The sequence below is a fragment of the Oryctolagus cuniculus genome, chromosome 8 (genome assembly GCF_051225735.1).
Source record: "Oryctolagus cuniculus isolate XC-2025 breed Fujian yellow rabbit chromosome 8, ASM5122573v1, whole genome shotgun sequence".
Taxonomy (NCBI): domain Eukaryota; kingdom Metazoa; phylum Chordata; class Mammalia; order Lagomorpha; family Leporidae; genus Oryctolagus; species Oryctolagus cuniculus.
The window spans coordinates 66,090,031-66,109,691 of NC_142874.1; the positions used below are offsets into that span (position 1 = coordinate 66,090,031).

At 40.4% G+C, this 19,661-nt stretch overlaps 1 protein-coding gene across 19 annotated transcripts in view; it reads right to left on the bottom strand.

Annotated features, from left to right (window-relative positions):
• The window catches only part of LARP1B (La ribonucleoprotein 1B), a 163,628-nt gene that overhangs the window by 85,933 nt on the left and 58,034 nt on the right, over positions 1 to 19,661 (bottom strand). The window contains exon 12 of one of the 19 annotated variants that reach the window (XM_051819861.3): positions 7,010 to 8,731. The exons of 17 other annotated variants lie outside the window; for them this stretch is intronic. In XM_051819861.3, coding sequence (XP_051675821.2) covers positions 8,720 to 8,731 — 12 coding nt within the window. In that variant the 3' untranslated portion in view covers positions 7,010 to 8,719. Of the gene's footprint in view, positions 1 to 7,009; positions 8,732 to 15,961; positions 16,022 to 19,661 lie in introns of those variants that run through there. One more of the 19 variants, XM_089302497.1, reaches the window with a different exon arrangement.

Below are 19,661 nucleotides of genomic sequence, written 5' to 3' on the forward strand. Positions count from 1 at the left end.
TACCTTTTCCCCCACATACTCACCAGCATTTGTTGTCTGTTGATTTCTGTATGAAAGCCATTCTAACCAGGCTGAGGTGAAATCTCATTATGGTTTTGATTTGCATTTCCCTGAAAGCTAGTGATACTGAACAATTTTTCATTTGTCTGTTGGTCATTAAATTTTCCTCTTTTGAAAATGTCTGTTTAGGTCCTTTGCCCATGTCTTAATTAGGTTGTTTGTTTAGTTGTTGTTGAGTTTCTTGATCTCTTTATATATTCTGGTTATTAACCCTTTATCTGTTGTACAGTTTGCAAAGATTTTCTCCCATTCTGCCAGTTGCCTCTTTACTTTGCTGAATGTTTATTTTGCAGTAAAGAAGTTTCTCAATTTTATGTAATCCCATTTGTCAGTTTTGGCTTTGACTGCCTGTGCCTCTGGGGTCTTTTCCAAGACTCTTTGCCTGTAGCCAATGCCTTGCAGAGTTTCCCCAGTGTTCTCTATCAAGTCATAAATTTAGGTCGTTAATCCATGTTGAGTGGATTTTTGTGTAAGGTGTAAGGTATGGGTCTTGGTTCATATTTCTGCATGCGGAGATCCGGTTTTTCCAGCACCATGTTTTTTTAAGATTTATTTATTTATTTGAAAGTCAGAGTTACACAGAGAGAGGAAAGGCAGAGAGAGAGAGAGGTCTTCCATCAGCTGGTTCACTGCCCAGATGTCTGCAATGGCCGGAGCTATGCCAATCTGAAGCCAGGAGCCAAGAGATTCTTCTGAGTCTCCCATGTGGGTGCAGGGGCCCAAGGACTTGGGCCAGCTCCTACTGATTTCCCAGGCCATAGCAGAGAGCTGGATCAAAAGCAGGGCATAAGGGACTGAAACCAGCACCCATATGGGATGCTGGCACTGGAGGTGGCTGATTTACCCACTGTGGTGCAGCAGGTTAACACCCTGGCCTGAAGCGCCAGCATCCCATATGGGTGCCAGTTTTAGTCCCGGCTGCTCTATTTCCAATCCAGCTCTCTGCTATGGCCTGGGATAGCAGTAGAAGATGGCCCAAGTCTTTGGGCCCCTACACCCACATGGGAGACCTGGCTTCAGATCAGTGCAGCTCCGGCCATTGCAGTCATCTGGGCAGTGAACCATTGGATGGAAGACCTCTCTCTTTCTGCCTCTCCTCTCTCTGTGTAACTCTCTCAAGTAAAAAACATATAAATCTAAAAAAAAAAAAATTCTTCCTCAGCTGTGGCACTATGTATACAAAGGTGGGTTTTTTTGCGTGTGTGTATTGATTTTATATCCTGCTACTTTGCCAAACTCTTCTATGAGTTACAATAGCCCCTTAGTGGAGTCCTTTTGAATCCCCTATATATAGTATCATGTCATCTGCAAATAGTGCAAATAGGGATAGTTTGACTTCCTCCTTGCCAATTTGTATCCCTTTGATTTCTTTTTCTTGCCTAATTGCTCCGGCTAATACTTTCAGGACTATAGTGAACAGCCATAGTAACAGTGGGCATCCTTGTCTGGCTCCAGATCTCAGGGGAAATGCTTCCAACCTTTCTCCATTCAATAGGATGTTGCCCTTTGGTTTGTCATAAATTTGCCATGATTGTGTTGAGAAATGTTCCATCTATACCCAATTTGCTTAGAGTTTTCATCATGAAAAGGTATTGTATTTTATCAAATGCTTTCTCTGCCTCAACTGAGAAAATCAGATGGTTTTTGTTCTGCAATTTGCTAATGTGATGCATTACATTGATTGATTTGCAAATGTTGAACCATCCTTCCATACCAGGGATAAATCTCAATTGGTTCAGGTGAATGATCTTTCTGATATGTTGTTAGATTTGATGGTCTTGTATTTGGTTGAGGATTTTTGAGTTCATGTTTATCAGGGAAATTGGTGTGTAGTTCTCTTTCTCTGTTGCATCATTTTTAAATTTAGGAATACAGGTGATGCTGGTTTCATAGAATTTGAGAGGATTCCCTCTCAATTGTTTTGAATAGCTTGAGAATAATTGGAGTTAGTTCTTCTTTAAATGGTTGATAGAATTCAGCAGTGAAGCCGTGGAGTCCTGGGCTTTTCTTTGCTGGGAGGTTCTTTATTACTGATTCAATTTCCATCTTGGTTATGGGTCTGTTTAGGTTTTCTATGTCTTCATGACTCAATTTAGGTAGGTTGTATATGTCCAAGAATCTATCCATTTCTTCTAGATTTCCTGGTTTGTTGGCATACATTTCTTGGTAGTAATTTCTGATGATTTTTTTTTTATTTCTGTAGAATCTGTTGTTACATTTCCTTTTTCAGTTTGAATTTTTTTTTATTTGAGTCTTCTTCCTTTCCAGTTTCATGTAGGCACTGATTGCTATGAACTTTATCTCTTAACACTGCTTTTGCTGGATCCCATAGGTTTTAGTATGATGTACCATCATCTTCTTTTGTTTCCAGAAATTTTTTTATTTCTCTTTTGATCACTTCTATGACCTATTGTTCATTCAGGAGCAAGATGTTCAGTCTCCATGTGTTTTCCAAGAGAGATTGGATGCCATTTTAAATCAGGATCACAACTAGGGAAGCTCACAGCTGTGCACATAGCAGCTCACTGAGAGGGGGTGCCTGAACACAACACTGGAAGCAGCAGCAGGCAAACGTTAAGCCAGTGACTAGTGTGTGATCCAGAGCTAAGAACAGAGGAACAGGCTCACAGCCCCACTGTCTCAGAGATAGACCAGAAAGTGACTGGGCAATTACCACCCAAAAAAAAAAAAAAATCCTGCCAGCAGCATCAGGGCATCAGGGCATCAGGGGGAACCTTAGGTGCTGAGACTTTGGGTCCTAGGTGGCTACGTGAAAAGTTGCAGGGCATAGCTGGAAACTTGCCCTGCCCTAAGCATTGACCAGAACCCCCAGGCCGTACCCACCACACACCTCCTGGTATTCACTGAAAGGGCAGACATTCCAGGAAGCCAAAGAAGCATTACACTCACCACCCCGCTCCCCCCAAAAAAGGCAGAGTTACTGAGAAAGGCAGAGACAGAGAGAGAGGTCTTCCATCTGCTGGTTCACTACCAGATGGCCGCAAAGGCCTGAGCTGTGCTGATCCAAAGCCAGGAGCCAGGAGCTTCTTCAGGGTCTCTCACATGGGTGTAGGGGCCCAAGGACTTAGGCCATCTTCTACTGCTTTTCCAGGGCATAGCAGAGAGCTGGATCGGAAGAGGAGCAGCCAGGACATGAATCGGTGCCCATATGGGATACCAGCACTTCAGGCCAGGGCTTTAACCCACTGTGCCACAGTGCCAGGTCCCTTCTTCATCTCTTTTAACAGTTGTTATGTTAAAGTCTGATTTCAGGATGGAAACACCAGCTCTTTTTTTGTTTCTGTTAGCATGGGCTATCTTTTTCCAATCTTTCACTTTCAGTCTGCGTATATCTTTGTTGGTGAAATTTGTTTCTTGTTAGTGAAGCAAATAGATAAGTTTGGTTTTCAATCCATTCAGCCAATCTTTTAACTGGAGAATTGAGGCCATTTACACTCAAGGTAACTATTGATAAGTAATGACTTAGTCCTTCTACTTTTTGATAATTATTCCTATTGTTTACTTTGAACTTGTTTTGCACTTCTACTGATGGTCTTTCTGCCTTCTCATTCTTTCATACTGGTAGCTATCCTTCTGTGTTTTTGTGTGTAGCACATCCTTGAGCATCTTTTGTAGGGCTGGACAAGTGTCAACAAATTCAACTTCTATTTGTTATAGAAGGTCTTTATTTCACTTTCATTCATAAATGCAAGTTTTGCAGGGTACAGTATTCTGGCTTGACAGTTTTTTTCTTTTTAAGACTTGGACTATATCTCTATATTCCCTTCTAGCATGTAGAGTTTATGATAAGAAGTCAGCTGTGAGTCTAATTGGTGATCCAGTGCTGTGTTCAGGTACCCCCCTCTCAGTGGGCTGCTATGTGCACAGCTGTGAGCTACCCTAGTTGTAATCCTGATTTAAAATGACGTCCAATCTCTCTTGCCTGGGTCCTGGGTTTGGAGAGACTGGTTTGAATCAGCCATCTCGCTTCACTTTCACTTGGACCTCAGGTAACTGCCAGCAACCTCTATCTTCCCAGGTTGTTGACTGGACCCACTCCCTAATCTGCCATTTTTTTTTTTCGCTAGCACGGGTTTTATTTATTTATTTTTTAAATAAAGTGCTTCCTTTTTAAAAAATGTTTATTTTCTTTATTTGAAAGATATAATTACAGAGAGACAGAGAGATTGTCACCAAGGGTTCACTCACAAAATGGTTTCAAGGGCCAGGGCTGGGCCACACAGAAACAAGGAGCCAGGAGCTTCATCTGGGTCTCCCTTGTGGGCACAGGGGCCCTTCACTGCTTTCCCACATGCACTAGCAAGGATCTGGATCAGAAGTGGGGTAGTGGGAACTTGAACTGTTGCCAATAAGGTGTGCCAGCATCACAGGCAGCAGCTCAACTTGTACACCACAGCACCAGCCCTGGCTTCATTCCTAGTTCAATCTTTTTTTTTTTTTTATTTTTTTTTTATTTTTTTTTTTTTTGACAGGCAGAGTGGACAGTGAGAGAGAGAGACAGAGAGAAAGGTCTTCCTTTGCCGTTGGTTCACCCTCCAATGGCCGCCGCGGCCGGCGCGCTGCGGCCGGCGCACCGCGCTGATCCGATGGCAGGAGCCAGGAGCCAGGTGCTTTTCCTGGTCTCCCATGGGGTGCAGGGCCCAAGCACCTGGGCCATCCTCCACTGCACTCCCTGGCCACAGCAGAGGGCTGGCCTGGAAGAGGGGCAACCGGGACAGAATCCGGCGCCCCGACCGGGACTAGAACCCGGTGTGCCGGCGCCGCTAGGCGGAGGATTAGCCTAGTGAGCCGCGGCGCCGGCCTCCTAGTTCAATCTTAAACTAATGTTATAGGCCAGTATCCTGTTTTATTTCCTAACTTTGGCAGATCCTGGGGTTTATCTTCTGTACTGTGTGTCATATAAGGCTATGAATTTCAAAACTGAGTTCATCTTTTAACAAATGATCTCTTTCTCTGGGCTCCTACATTCAGTCAATCCCCGCAATGAATGTTCCTTATTTTTGTCAGTGTATTTCACTATCATTTTGTGGAGGGTTTCTTATTATTTTCCATAGGAAGGTAGGTTACCTGGACACCTAGCCATTCATATACTAACAGAATACTTGCCCCACACTCTATCACTTGTGCTCTACTACAGTGGAGGTTTACAGAGTTATGCTGAAAGAGGGAGAATGCAAAATTCAGAATAGGATGCACAAAGTAACCACATTTGAAATACGAAAAGGAGTTCTCAGCCTAGCAATGATGATGAGGCAAAAGCGTTTCAAAGCAAAAGCTTAAAAAGGAAAACTGCAAGAACTTCAGTGTACTGAGATGGGGAAAAAGAGATAAGCTAGAACAGTGGATACAGAGGAATGGAAAAATTCAAGAAAAAAAAGGAATTTAGTGGAAATGGAACTTAGGATGAGGTAAGAAGCATTTACTCATGCCAACGTTCAGGGATCATGGAGTCAGGTACCAGTAAAAGAAACAGACTAAACAGGTGTTTGTTTTGTTTTGGGGGATGGAGTTAAGAAAAGGGAGATTTCACTTGAGACATAATAAATTTAGTTGGGGGGGGGGCATGTTGGTTTCAAATGAATTCTGGCACAATGAAACATTCCAGGAGGCAGCAAGATACATAAATGTCTGAAATTCAAGATCCAAATATCATTTAGAAATAAACATTTGAGCCTAAACAGCATATAGTGAAGAATGAGGCCTCAAAAAGATAATATTTTCTAGGAATAGAAGTAACAGTAAAGAACCCAGTGCTGTCGTGTAGTGGGTTAAGCCACCATCTGCAGTGCCAGCATCCCATATGGGCACTGGTTTGAGTCCCAGGTGCTCCATTTATGACCCAGCTCCTTACTAATGCAGGTGGGAAAGCAGCAGAGTATGGCCCAAGTCTTTGGGCCCCTGCATCCCTGGGAAGACCCAAAAGAAGTCCCTGGCTCCTGGCTTTGGCCTGGCCCAGCCCTCGCCACTTAGGGAGTGAACCAGCAGATGGAATACCTCTCTCTCTCTGCCTCTCTCTGTAACTCTGCCTCTGAAATAAACAAATCTTATTTTATATATATGAAAAAGAATGACTACAGAAGTAGGAGGAAAGTCAAGACAATGTGAAATAATAGAAAGCTAAAAATTCTCAAGATGTCAACAGCTTCAAACACACAACAAGTAAGATCTAGACAGGTTAAAAAAATAAGGGTAAAAAATAAGTTTTTTAACTTTAAGAGTTTAGAAAGCAAGTCGAGGATAACTTTGGCATCTTCTATTTTCCTGTGTCTGGTTTGCCTAAAGCCTCTCTAGCATAACTTATCCAACAGAAAAAGCTTCCCATTCCTCATCAGGAATCTTCATTTCTCTAATATTTATTCCTTCATCCTAAAAAAAAAATGACTTTAACTTCTTTATTCTCCTGACCTTTCCATCAGTACCACAATACTGACTCATATTTCATGGAGAAAAGTTAAATTACGAGAAGAAAAGTCTTTCGATTCCTAACATCAAATCCACAACCCACCCGAACCCATGTTCTACTTACTCCCTCCAGGTAAAGAACAGGGTCACTTTAAGGACCAATAACTCTGTATCAGAGGTTCTCAACTGGGGTTGACTTCGCCTACTTGTCCCCCAACCCAAGGCACATTTTTTATTATCATGAGATGGGGTTGGAGTGCTACAGCATCTAGTGGACAGAGGTCAAGGATATAACCACCCTATTATGCAAAGGACAGCCTCCACAACAAAGGATTATCTGATAGAAAATGCCAATTGTGCCAAGGTTGAGAAACCATGTACCACAGTACTACCTGCTTCTATCCAGTCTCATACTCTCAGGAATATAGCCCCCCTCCACCTTATTTACTCTCTTCTGCACCTTCAGTTCTCCCTTTCCATTAAATCATGCCCATTTCCACTTAAAATGCTCTAGTCCTTTCCATTCTTTCATATTAATACATACATATATATATATATATATATTATACCTTATCTATCTTTAGATACTGTCATTTCTCCAATGAAGCTTATAGCAAGCTTCAATATTCAAGTGCCATACATATATAAACATTTCAATGTATCACACTCTTATTTCCACTTGTAATCTCCTTTTTCATAGTTGTTCCATGGAAAAAACTTGGCAAATTTCCTTCTTGTTATAACTAAGTTCAATAGCCAGTTATGACAATTATCTATTGCCTGCATTTTCTGGTCTAGTTATCTGCACCCTCTCACGCTCCTTAGTCTCACGTAAGATTTCATTTTCAGTTGTTTGTCATGTTCACTAGTACATTTTCAGCTCCCAGCATTGTCTAGCACACGGTAGGTACTCAAATACATGTTAATGAATGAATCCCTGGAAAAGAGTCACTGTATTATAAAGTAATCATGTTTGCAGTATGGAAGAGACGTGTGCAAGAGATGACGGCAAGAATTTACAGTGAGGCAAAACCTGAAATTAGATGTCTCCCCATCAGGAAGAAGTCTAGACCCAAAGCAAAGAGGGAGTGACTATAGTTGATTTGAGGCCTCACATTCATAAAGGGAAAGTGATCTAAGGAAGCCCCTCAGAGTAAGGTATCAGGAGGAAAAACTTAACAGAATTTTGTGTTTTGAAAAAGACAAGAAGACTAATGATGAGAATGTCTGGAATCAATGGCACCCGGGGAGAACACAGTGCACTTTCACAGCACAACGTCTATGTAAAACCCACCCAAGCTTTTACATTCTTTAAATTCCTCATCTCCTCTACATTTGTACCTTTGTTCCTGGTCCCATCTAACTATGTGGTCTTTGTTCTTTCTTCACACATGTGCCCAGTCTTTTAGTTCACAAAATTCTATATAACCCTATGAGGTAGGAAGAATCAGAATGATCACCACGGAAGGTTCAGAGGAGTCAGATTTTGGTCTGGAATTGCACTGCCAGTGGAATTTTCAGAGAGACTGAATCCTGTTCAGGTACGGGCCCCCAGTTTTCCAGACAGGTTCTCAACCTAGTGTCCTCTGGGGAGGGGATAAGCATGGGCTCCAGCAGTGGTGAGGAGAGAGGAAGTGAGGATGACTCTCCTGTTGACAAGTCAGTTTGATGCTAACGGTTGTTCAAGCCATCCCTTTTCTGGCGAATGTGTGCACCATTTCCATTTATCTATCCAATATTCCACCACAAATAAAGTTCCTTTCACTGTCTGCAACAGAACATGCAAGGGCATGCCCTATATATGTAGGGTGAATGCCACAAAACATCAGCAAAGTATTCAGGAAAAGTCAGACTGACTGATAGCCATTAGGTCTCACAGACCTAGAACACCCAGATCGAGGTAAAACAGAACCCACTTCTGGTGGACTCTATTAACAAACAGCTTGCTGTCAAGTCTTGATAATCTAAAAATCAGAAAAGTTCTCTTGGGGCCGGTGTCAGTATCCCATATGGACACTGGGTTCTGGTCCCGGTTGCTCCTCTTCCAGTCCAGCTCTCTGCTGTGGCCCAGGAAGGCAGTGGAGGATGGCCCAAGTGCTTGAGCCTCTGCACCCGTGTGGGAGACCAGGAGGAGGCACCTGGCTCCTGGCTTTAGGTCGGTGCAGCGCCAGCCATAGCAGCCATTTGGGGGGTGAACCAATGGAAGGAAGACCTTTTTCTCTGTCTCTCTCTCTGTCTATGACTCTACCTGTCAAATAAAAAAAAATTTTAAATTAAAAAAAAAAAAGAAAGAAAAGTTCTCTCAAACACCACAGAGCCAGTAAAATCCAAAGAGTATCATTTAGACCACAAATGAGGGGTATAAATTCACCTGATAACATTCCAATAAGTAGTGAACAAAGCCTACATACTGCACAACAGCATATGCCATGAGTCTACAATGAGATTAAGTGACTACCATATGATTCAGAAGTTTCGGATTTGAAGGTTCTTCCTAAAAGGCTGAAGATAGAGACATTAGCATGTCTGAGTTTCTGAACAACCAACTCAGGTAGAGGGTACAATGACTAAGCAGCTGGTTGTAATGATTTTTCTCATTCTGCACATTCAAATTAAAACTTCCCAGTCAGGAGGAGGTTGCCATGAGAAAACAGTGGACTGGACAATCAATACCTGTGCCTCACAAGCCCAAAGGCCAGCCAAAATATGTATAATGAGATGCAAAGGCTACCAGCACTTTTTTGGCCTGGACATCTAACCTCTAAACTGTCTGTTAATAAAGCCTTACATATTATAGTTTTACAACACCACAGCAAGCAGACCAGTGGAAAGGAAGACAAATAACTGAATGCAAAAAATGGACAGGCTCAACATGTCTTGAATTTACACAGAAGCAACAATCCTACAGCTCCAAAAGTAATTCAATCCACTGTAGCTTGCCTCTTTGTCCTACTAGTTCCCATTCATTCTAGCCTTTTAGTATAGCTATGAATTGTGTCATGTATACACATGCAATTTATACAATTAACAATAATGTAGCAACTACCAGAACATATCTGTGAGAATATTACAAACTCCTCTATACTACTCCTCCATCTCTGCAAAAAATCCAAATCCTAACTTAGGTAGAATTGTTAGAGGTTTTTCCTTGATGTAATCATCTATGTATGCATGTGTCTCTAAAAGATTCTTGACTCAGTCTGTTGAGATTTATGTAATCATATTCTGTATGTAGCCTCACTTCTTACACTCAGCACTGTTTTCTAAAACTTGTTCATTCATGAAGCTATTTGTGGCAATCATTTTTCATACACCAAGGTAGAGGGTTCTCCACAAACTTCATGGAAAACATTTATTTAATAAAAAAGTTGGGGCCGGTGCTGTAGTGCAGTAGGTTAACCCCCCGCCTGTGGTGCCGGCATCCTGGCTCCTGGCTTTGGATAGGCTCAGCTCCAGCTGTTATGGCCATTTAGGGAATGAACCAGTGGATGGAAGACTCATTCTCTCTCTCTCTCTCTCCTCCCTCCTTCCCTCCCTCTCACTGTCTGTAACTCTACTTCTCAAATAAATAATAAATAAAATCTTAAAAAAAAAAAAAGGAAGTTACCTATGAATGTCAAAACTTTTTTGCAGAATAAGAAACTTTTTTTGACCCGGTAATTTTGTTTTTAATTGCCTTAAGCCTTGTGATCACATAATTTAGAAATTTTCTGCTGATGGTATATCTCCTCATAGTCCAATGAGTTGGCAAAAGCATCATTACTAAATACAAATATACAGTAATTTCCCAATTTTATGTGTTTCCGAATAGTTGTTTACAGACAATGCTGAATTCCAACTTAGTCTAAGGTAGTAAAGAATTTAAAAGTGAAGTTTAAGCCGGCGCCGTGGCTCAATAGGCTAATCCTCCACCTTGCGGCGCCAGCACACCGGGTTCTAGTCCCGGTCGGGGCGCCGGATTCTGTCCCGGTTGCCCCTCTTCCAGGCCAGCTCTCTGCTATGGCCAGGGAGTGCAGTGGAGGATGGCCCAGGTGCTTGGGCCCTGCACCCCATGGGAGACCAGGAAAAGCACCTGGATCCTGGCTCCTGCCATTGGATCAGCGCGGTGCGCCGGCTGCAGCGGCGGCCATTGGAGGGTGAACCAACGGCAAAGGAAGACCTTTCTCTCTCTGTCTCTCTCTCTCACTGTCCACTCTGCCTGTCAAAAAAAAAAAAAAAAAAAAGTGAAGTTTAACTTGTTACTCTAATCGGTCAAGCAGAATTTCAAAGCACCTGATCTTACAGATCATCTACAAAATGTGAGATGTGTTAAATATTCGTGATATACATAAACCACACTAAAATGTCTTTCAATAAGTGAAGAGCAGTAGTTGAGATATAAGAAATTTCGTTTTAGACTGACATGGTTAAGACCAGAAATCCGAAGTAGATACTGCTACCTGTCTTCAGCTCTTGCATTTAGCAGACTAAACCAGAACAAATGAGTCTTGCTCAATTCTGAGACAGTGAAGAGATTTTCCCAGTATTTAAATATAAATCCAATCTCCCAACAGGTTTTGAGATGGCATTCTCCATTTTTGTGAAAAGTTCGATATTGTTTTAAGTTCAATCAAAGCCTTAGAAGGGTAAAACAGTGAGAGAATTTACTGAACTGGAATTACTATCAAAAATTTCAATAAACCCAATCATATTTATTTAACCACATAAGCCAATCTTACTTAAATAAAGACTGCTGAACAAAAATATCTGTCAGCCATTCGTGATCTGAATTCTAGTATATTAGAATGAAAATATACTGCACATTTTAAAAGTCATGAGATCGCCCTATTTTGTAATTAATAAGACAATGGCCAACTATTTCTCAGAAGCAGCTTTTTTGAGAAAAGCTATAAGGTCTGCCCTTTCATTCTTCTTCTTAATGTCAACAAAGGTCGTTTTGGTTCCAGGGATGTATTTCTTGGGATTCTCCAAGTGCTTCCCAGGTGATGCCTTTGTTCTTGTTGGCATCTGTGTAAGAGAATACAGACCATGGAGATTTGGCCCAGTCTTGTGCTCGCCGCTCTTTTCCACAGTGTAGCACTGGGCATATTTCAGAATAAAAATCTCTCCGTTCTCCACATCACCCATTTTTAATTTGCTCCTTTGGATCACGCTACAAAGGTTCACAGTGGGAAGCTGGATGTCCTGCTCTCTCCCAAACAAACTTTTAAAAATTTATATTTGAGAGAGAGAGAGAGGGAAGGAGAGAGAGCAAACTCCAATCCACTGGTTCTCTCCTCAAATATCTGCAATGGTATCTGGTTAGAGTTCAAACCAAGAACTAGGAACTCAATCCAGGTTTCCTATGCAGTGACAGGGACTCAACTACTTGAGCCCGAACCTGCTGTCTCCTAGGGTGCACATTGACAGGAAGCTGAAATCAGGAGTGGAGCTGGGACTTGAACCAAGGTGCTCTGAAATGGAAGCCAGGCATCCCAACCAGTCTCTTAACTGTTAGGGCCAGCACCCCTCCCAAATTTAGTTTTCAATTACATTTTCTCACAAACTTTATGAAGTACCCTCATATATACTACCCCACTGATTACTACATGATGATCCATCCAGACAACTGCTGACTGACATTTCAGCTATTTCCAATTTGTGACTTATCCTGCAAGATCATTAACCACTGCTCCCTGATGAATACTTCTAAGTTCCTCTGGGTTAGTGCTATCTGGTACAAACAAAACACATTTAAGTTCCCAGAAACTGCACTAAAAATGAAAGAAGTCAATGTTTAATATTTCAGCCCAATTTGTCAGCATGTAATCATTTTAAAAATTGAAACTCTCTTTCCTACTAGGTCTTCAAAATCTGGTCTTTTACATTTAATGCACATTTTATTTTGGAGTGGCCACATTTTAAGGGCTCAATAGTCACATGTAGTTAAAAGCTATACTATTCAAACAATGCAACTCAATAATATATTCTGGAGCAGAAATGGTGAATCATGGTGTATGAGTATGGTTCATTATTTTTTATCCCCATATGTAGAATAATGAAGTTCATATTCCAAATACTCCCAAACATTTCTTACTATCTAATGTTTTAACTATGCTCACATTGATTTTATGAAATATTTCACTGAAACATTCACATCTCCTTGATCAACATTCAGCATCTTTTTGTGATTTCAAGCATTTGAACTTCTGTTGTCAAATGCCTGTTCGTGTCTTATCACCAGTTTTATAAGGAATTTTTTAAATTATTATTTTTTAATCTATTTAAAGGCAAACTCATAGAGAAAGGGAGAGAGAGAGAGAAAGAGAGAGACAGAGAGGTCTTCCATCCCCTGGTTCACTCCCCAAATGGCTACAATAGCCAACGCTGTTCCAGGCCGAAGCCAGGAGCAAGAAGCTTCTTCTGGGTCTGCCATGTGGGCGCAGGGCTCCAAGGACTTGGGTCATCTTCCACTGCATTCCCAGGCACATTAGCAGGGAGCTAGATCAGAGGCAGAGTGGCAGGACTTAAACCACCACCTATATGGGATGCTGATGTTGCAGGCAGCATCCTAACCAGCTATACTATAACACCAGCCCCCAGAATCTTTTCATTGATTTGTACCTCTTCATGAATCCATTCATGGGAAGTATCAAATCATGATTGAAAACCTTATTTTTCACATTGTGGACTATGTATTAACTATTTTAAATGTTTCAGTAAAAAACAATTTGTGCATATCTTATCTGCCAAAGATTATGCTTTTTGTGCCTAATTAAGAAATCTTTTCCTACTCTTGAGATCTTTAAGATATTTTACTGTTATTCCATAACAGCTTTGTTTTTGCCCTTCATCAGGATACATCTGAGTGACTGTGTAAGGCAGACAACCAAAGTGTCCTTTTTTCCAACAACTGTTTCAGCAACATGTATGAAAATTTGGATCTTCTTCTTCCTCATTGGTTTACAAATGTGCAAGAAACTATTTGTGAACTTTCATTTCTATGATCTACCTTATACATTTAAATACGCAAAATATGTTGCTTTGCCTTTAGGAATATGTTCAGTTTCTTTTCCATTATACATTCATATAAATTTTAGACTCAGGTGTCAAGTTCATAAAAAAAATCTATTGGAGACTTTATTGGAATTTAATTGACTTTTGAATGAATTAGGGAGAATTGCTCTGTTTACCTTATTGAGTCTTTCAAAACATGAATTTTGGGGGCTAGCACTGTGGTGCAGCAGGTTAAGCCTCTGCCTGCAGTGCCAGCATCCTCCTATGGGTGCCAGCTCAAGACCCAGTGGCTCCTCTTCCAATCCAGCTCTCTGCTATGGCCACGGAAAGCTGTGGTGGCCCAAGTGTTGAGCCCTTGCACCCGTGTGGGAGACCTAGAAGAAGCTCCAGCCACTGCAGCCATTTGGTGCATGAACCAGTAGACAGAAGACCTCTTTCCCTTTCTCTCTCTCTCTTTGTAACTGTGCCTCTCAAATAAATAAATCTGTCTTTAAAAAAACCTGAAATTTAATATTTCCCTATTTATGCCGTCACTAGTATCTTTCCATTAAATATTATAATACTCTCCTTAAAAGTCTGGCACAGGGGCAACTCCTCCCTTGGACCCACTCCTGTTGACTGCTGCAGCAAGAGGTTTCTGATTTAAATAAATCTCACTTTGCCCCTTCTTGTCCACATGGAAATTCTTCTATGTGAGATAAGAACTGATGTTGCTTTCATCATCACTTCCCCATAGAAAACAAAGAATCGTTAGAGTCTATTCCAAAGAACTACCTCCCAACAAATTGGAAAACCTCAAGCCAGAAGGGCGAAGCTTCTTCTGGATCTCCCATGTGGGTGCAGGGATCCAAGCACTTGAGCCATGTTCTACTGCTTTCCCAGGCCATTAGCAGGGAGCTGAATGGGAAGTAGAGCAGACGGGACTTGAACCAGAGTCCATATGGGATGCCAGTATTGTGGGCAGTGATTTTATCTGCTTTGCTACAACACTGGCCCCTTTTTAAGATGCTCATACATTATTGAGTACACAAAATACAGTTATAACTTTTTTTTTGCATGTAAAGTATAAGCCAATTACCTGGATATGTACCTGTCTGCTGCAGTTCCATAGTCAGAAAATTATGACACATGGGTGAAAACTGTTCTGCCATGGGCCACTCTTGTCAAACCCTTTATTTATATATAGTTACGGCTGTTTTCATACTACAAAGGCAGAACTGTTTCAATAAAGATCTTTTCACCTGACAAGCCAAAAAATATTTGCTATCTCACATTTACAGAAATTGATAGGTTTCTGGACATACATAACCAAACCAAACTGTACTACGAAGACATGGAAAACCAGTAATGAGTAATGGTATTACATCAGCAATAAAAAGTGTCCCAAAAGGGGTCAGTGTTGTGGCATAGAGGGTAAACTCACAGCTTGCAATGCCAGCATCCCGTGTGTGCTGGTTCATGTCCCAGCAGCTCCACTTCCAATCCAGCTCCCTACTAATGGCCTGGGAAAATAGCAGATAGCTCAAGTGCTTGGGCCCTTGTTACCCTTGTGGGAGACCTGAAAAAGAAGCTCCTGGCTGCTGGCTTGGGCCTGGCTCAATGCTGGCCATTGTGACCATCTAGGGAATGAACCAGTGGATGGAATATCTCTGTCTCTCCCTCTCTGTAACTCAAATAAATAAATAAGTATTTTTTAAAAAAGTTAAAAAAACAAAGATCTAGCATTATAATTTTGAAGATCTACCCTGTGTAGGCAGAACAGCCTCTCAAAGATTCCTGGCCCCTGAATCCCTATAACATGTGGCTACACTACCTTACATGGCAAAAATAACTTATAATCAAGATTATTATAAATGATTTTCACATAGGGAGCCCTACTATGGATGATCCAGAGAACTTTCCCCAACTACAGAGAGAAGAGAGTCAGGAAAAAGAAAATTTAGAGATGTGAATACACTTTATGTGCTATTATTAGTTTAAAGAATAAGAGTGCAGTAACACCAGGAATGCACGCAGCCAGATAGCCTAAAAAACTGTGCAAACAATTTGAATTAAAGTGATTCTCACATACAAGCAGGCCAAGTAGCCCAACACCTTGACATAAGCTTTCTAAAAGAGCAAAGAAACCAGCTTAGTCACCAGGAATCCTGATCTATGTGAGTTACTGTTTTATATTGCCAAAACTTGTGTTAATTTATTATATTATAACCATGAAAATACAAGAGAAAATAAAACTTTTAAAACTACTTTTCACAACTGCTACTATGTAAAAATTTATTGAGATTTTTCAACATGATTATCTAGAAAACTTAAAACACTGATTTGAACCACTCACCTGTTAAGATTCTTTTGGGTTTTCTGTTATACCTTCATAAGATTTTATTTTGTTTTTCCATTTCTAATCCTTTTCTTCCTACTGGTCTAACACAGATATACAATGGATTTCATACTGTGCATCTTTAATTTATTCCAGATTATAAAAGATTAGTTTCAACATTCACCATTCACAATCATCAGTTTGCTTTACAGATTTTTCAGAAACCTTTCATGAAGTAAAAAAATAGCTTTTTAATCTCCACATTGTTAAAAGAAAGATCACATATACACACTGACTTTTATTGAAATTTTCTGCATTTATTCAGGTAATCACAATCTTTGTATAATCTGCTAATGTGAATTTGATTAGTTTTTCTAATGTACAATCAACTTGCATTATTGGGATGATTATCTGATTACCCATTTCTTAAAAACACTGCTGAATATGGTTTGCTAAAACATTTTTTAGGTTTTTATACCTAGTTTAACACTTAATACTAATTCATGCTCTCATGAATTTCTAGTTTCTCATTCATGTGCAGTTCAGATATCAAAGTTAAGCTCTTTTTATTTTATTTTTTTAAGATTTATTTATTTAAGGCCGGCGCCGCAGCTCACTAGGCTAATCCTCCACCTGTGGCGCCATCAACACTTTGTGTTTCTATGTGGGTGCAAACTGTTGAAGCCTTTACTTAATATATGCTAAACTGATCTTCTGTATATACAGAGAATTGAAAATGAATCTTGATGTGAATGGAAGGGGAGAGGGAGCAGGAAAGGGGAGGGTTGCGGGTGGGAGGAAATTTATGGGGGGGGGAGCCATTGTAATCCATAAGCTGTACTTTGGAAATTTATATTCATTAAATAAAAGTTAAAAAAAAAAAAAGAGTTGTGGTTCACTCCCCAAATGGCCACAAAGGCCAGGGTCAGGCCAGGTTGAAGCCAGGAGCTAGGAGCTTCATCCAGGTCTCCCAAGTGAGCATAGGGACCCAAAGACTTGGGCCATCTTCCTCTCCTTCTCAGGCACATTAGCAGGGAGCTAGATCATAAATGGAGCAGCCAGGGCTTGAAACAACACCCATATGGGATGTTGGTACTGCAGATGCCAGCCTTTCTAAGTCTATTCTGATACTAATATATGTGTTTACTTTTCTTTGTATCTTTTATTTTTATTGGGCTAAACAGAACAAAATTTCTCAACATAATGTTTAAGTGTGCAGATGAGTACAGTTAAGTATTTTTATCTTGCAATGTCACAGACCCCTAAAACTTTTCACCTAGCAAAACTGACTGAAACCTCATACCCATTAAACAATTTCCCACTTCCCTGTCCCCTGAGATTCTGGCAATCATGGTTCTATTTTTTCTATAAATGTTACCATTTTTGTTAGGTATTTCATGGAAATGTTGTCATATTTGTCTTTTTGTATTTCCCTTAAAGTTTTCAAAGTTCATCATGTTACAGAATGTGACAGGATTTTCTTTCTTTGTTAAGGTTAAGGCTGAGTAACATTTCCATACTATGTTTTACATACAACATGTTACTTATTTATTAATCACTGAAGGACATTTGGGTAACTTCTAACTCTTGACTACTGTGAATCTTGCTGCCACAAATAGATGTGCAAATGTGTTTTTGAGATGGTGATTTCAACTCTTTAGGATATGTACCTATAACTGGTAAGGGTGAACAACATATTTCTACCTTTAATTTTATTTTTCTTGAGTAGCAAAATTTAATGTCAATACATGGGGCAATTTTTAAGGTTGCCCCCCAAAAAAGCAATAATAGGTCTCTACAATATTTAAAAAGGAAAATGAAAACATTTTATGCCATATTTTCACAAATTGTTCTAAAGAAGAACAAATGTGCTCAGTTGCTTCCTTTATTTTTAAAAACTAATTTATTTGAAAGATGGAGTGACAATAAAGAGAAGAGAGAGGTCTTCACCCACTGGCTCATCCTTCAAATGCCCCAACAGCTGGAGCTGGGCCAGGTAGAAGCCAGGAGCCAAGGAGTCCATCTGGGTCTAATACGTGGTGGCAGAAACCCAAGAACTTGGGTCATCACTTGCTTCCTCCCAAGTACTTTAGCAGGCAGCTGAACTGGAAGCACAGACAGGACTCAAACCCAGGCACTCCAATATGTGATGTGGGTATCCCAAGGGTGGCTTAACCTGCTGAGTCACAATAACTGCCCCTTTGAGTTAATATAAGCTACCAATAATTCTAACCCACTCTATAAAATATTATTCCCGGATTAAATACAAGCATTCACATTTGCAAAAAATGTTTGCAATGAGGTCTTAGCCACTATGAAAAAGCATCAAACAGCTAAGGAAAGACCAGGGTTTATTTTCAAATTCTGTAACTGGCTTCCAATAATCCCTTACAGTATATTGGCAAAATATCAAGATATTAAGAAGCAGATTTAATTCTTTGGTATTAGCATGTAACTCTTATTCATAACTTCCCATGCTAGCACAAATCAGGTAGGTAATCCAAACAGCATGGGAGCTAGTACACAATGCAAATCAGGCAGGAGTGATAACATCAATGTTCTGTTTTACAAGACAAATCAACATTAATAATATACCCCAGGGAAACTAACACTTAGAAGTTTTTTTTTTTTTTTTTTTTTTTTTTTTTTTTGACAGGCAGAGTGGACAGTGAGAGAGAGAGACAGAGAGAAAGGTCTTCCTTTTTGCCGTTGGTTCACCCTCCAATGGCCGCCGCGGCCGGCGCGCTGCGGCCGGCGCACCGCGCTGATCCGATGGCAGGAGCCAGGAGCCAGGTGCTTTTCCTGGTCTCCCATGGGGTGCAGGGCCCAAGCACCTGGGCCATCCTCCACTGCACTCCGGGGCCACAGCAGAGGGCTGGCCTGGAAGAGGGGCAACCGGGACAGAATCCGGCGCCCCGACCGGGACTAGAACCCGGTGTGCCGGCGCCGCTAGGCGGAGGATTAGCCTAGTGAGCCGCGGCGCCGGCCTAACACTTAGAAGTTTTAACAATACAGCCAACCAAAGGCCAACTTTCAAAAAGACCAAAACACTGGAATCTCTGATGTATCCTGGCATCTTGATGACATTGTTGGTATATAACTATCTGAGAACTTAGCACCATCTTGGCACACAGACTAACACCTCCCATCCCTCCAATGGGTGGGGGAAAATATCTTTTCTCTCCATTAAATGCCTGAATCTTATATTATTTAAGAAATAAGAGTATACAAAGTTATAATGTAACTGTATTATCATTTTGCATTTTTCTGAAATATACAAGCCTATTTTCAAAGCAATCACATTATAAAACAAGTTTAAAAATTACCAATTCGATTTTTTCATAAAAAAGAAAACCTGAATTTATGGTGATTAATTCTGTTATCAAAATATCTAAGGACTCAATCCATTTTAATAATTATAATTCTACTAAACATCACTTTAAGAATTCTAACATAAATATTGGACTTGTCTGCACAAAATCCAAACTGCACTTGTAACATGGGTTTGGAGAAGATTAACGTCAGTCACAGTTCCTTCAACTTCTAATTCCTCTCAAGCTTTTAAGGTCTATAAAACCCAAACTGTCAGGTTTTTATATTGGACCTCCTGCAAAGCCTATCAGATAATTGTAAATATGCATTTACAGCCTTTAAAACATCAACATTTTAAACTGAGTCTAATGCCTAGAGCCAGCACTTCCCATAAAATGCTCATGTATTTCATGTTCATCAGAAATGTACAAAAGAAAAGTTCAGCACTACAGATTTACAGTTCTGGGAACTAAACACTACCTGAAAAATGAACCAAGTTCCAGATATTTCTACAAATGCTAAAACCCAAAACTGAATTTGAACAAGATTTGTA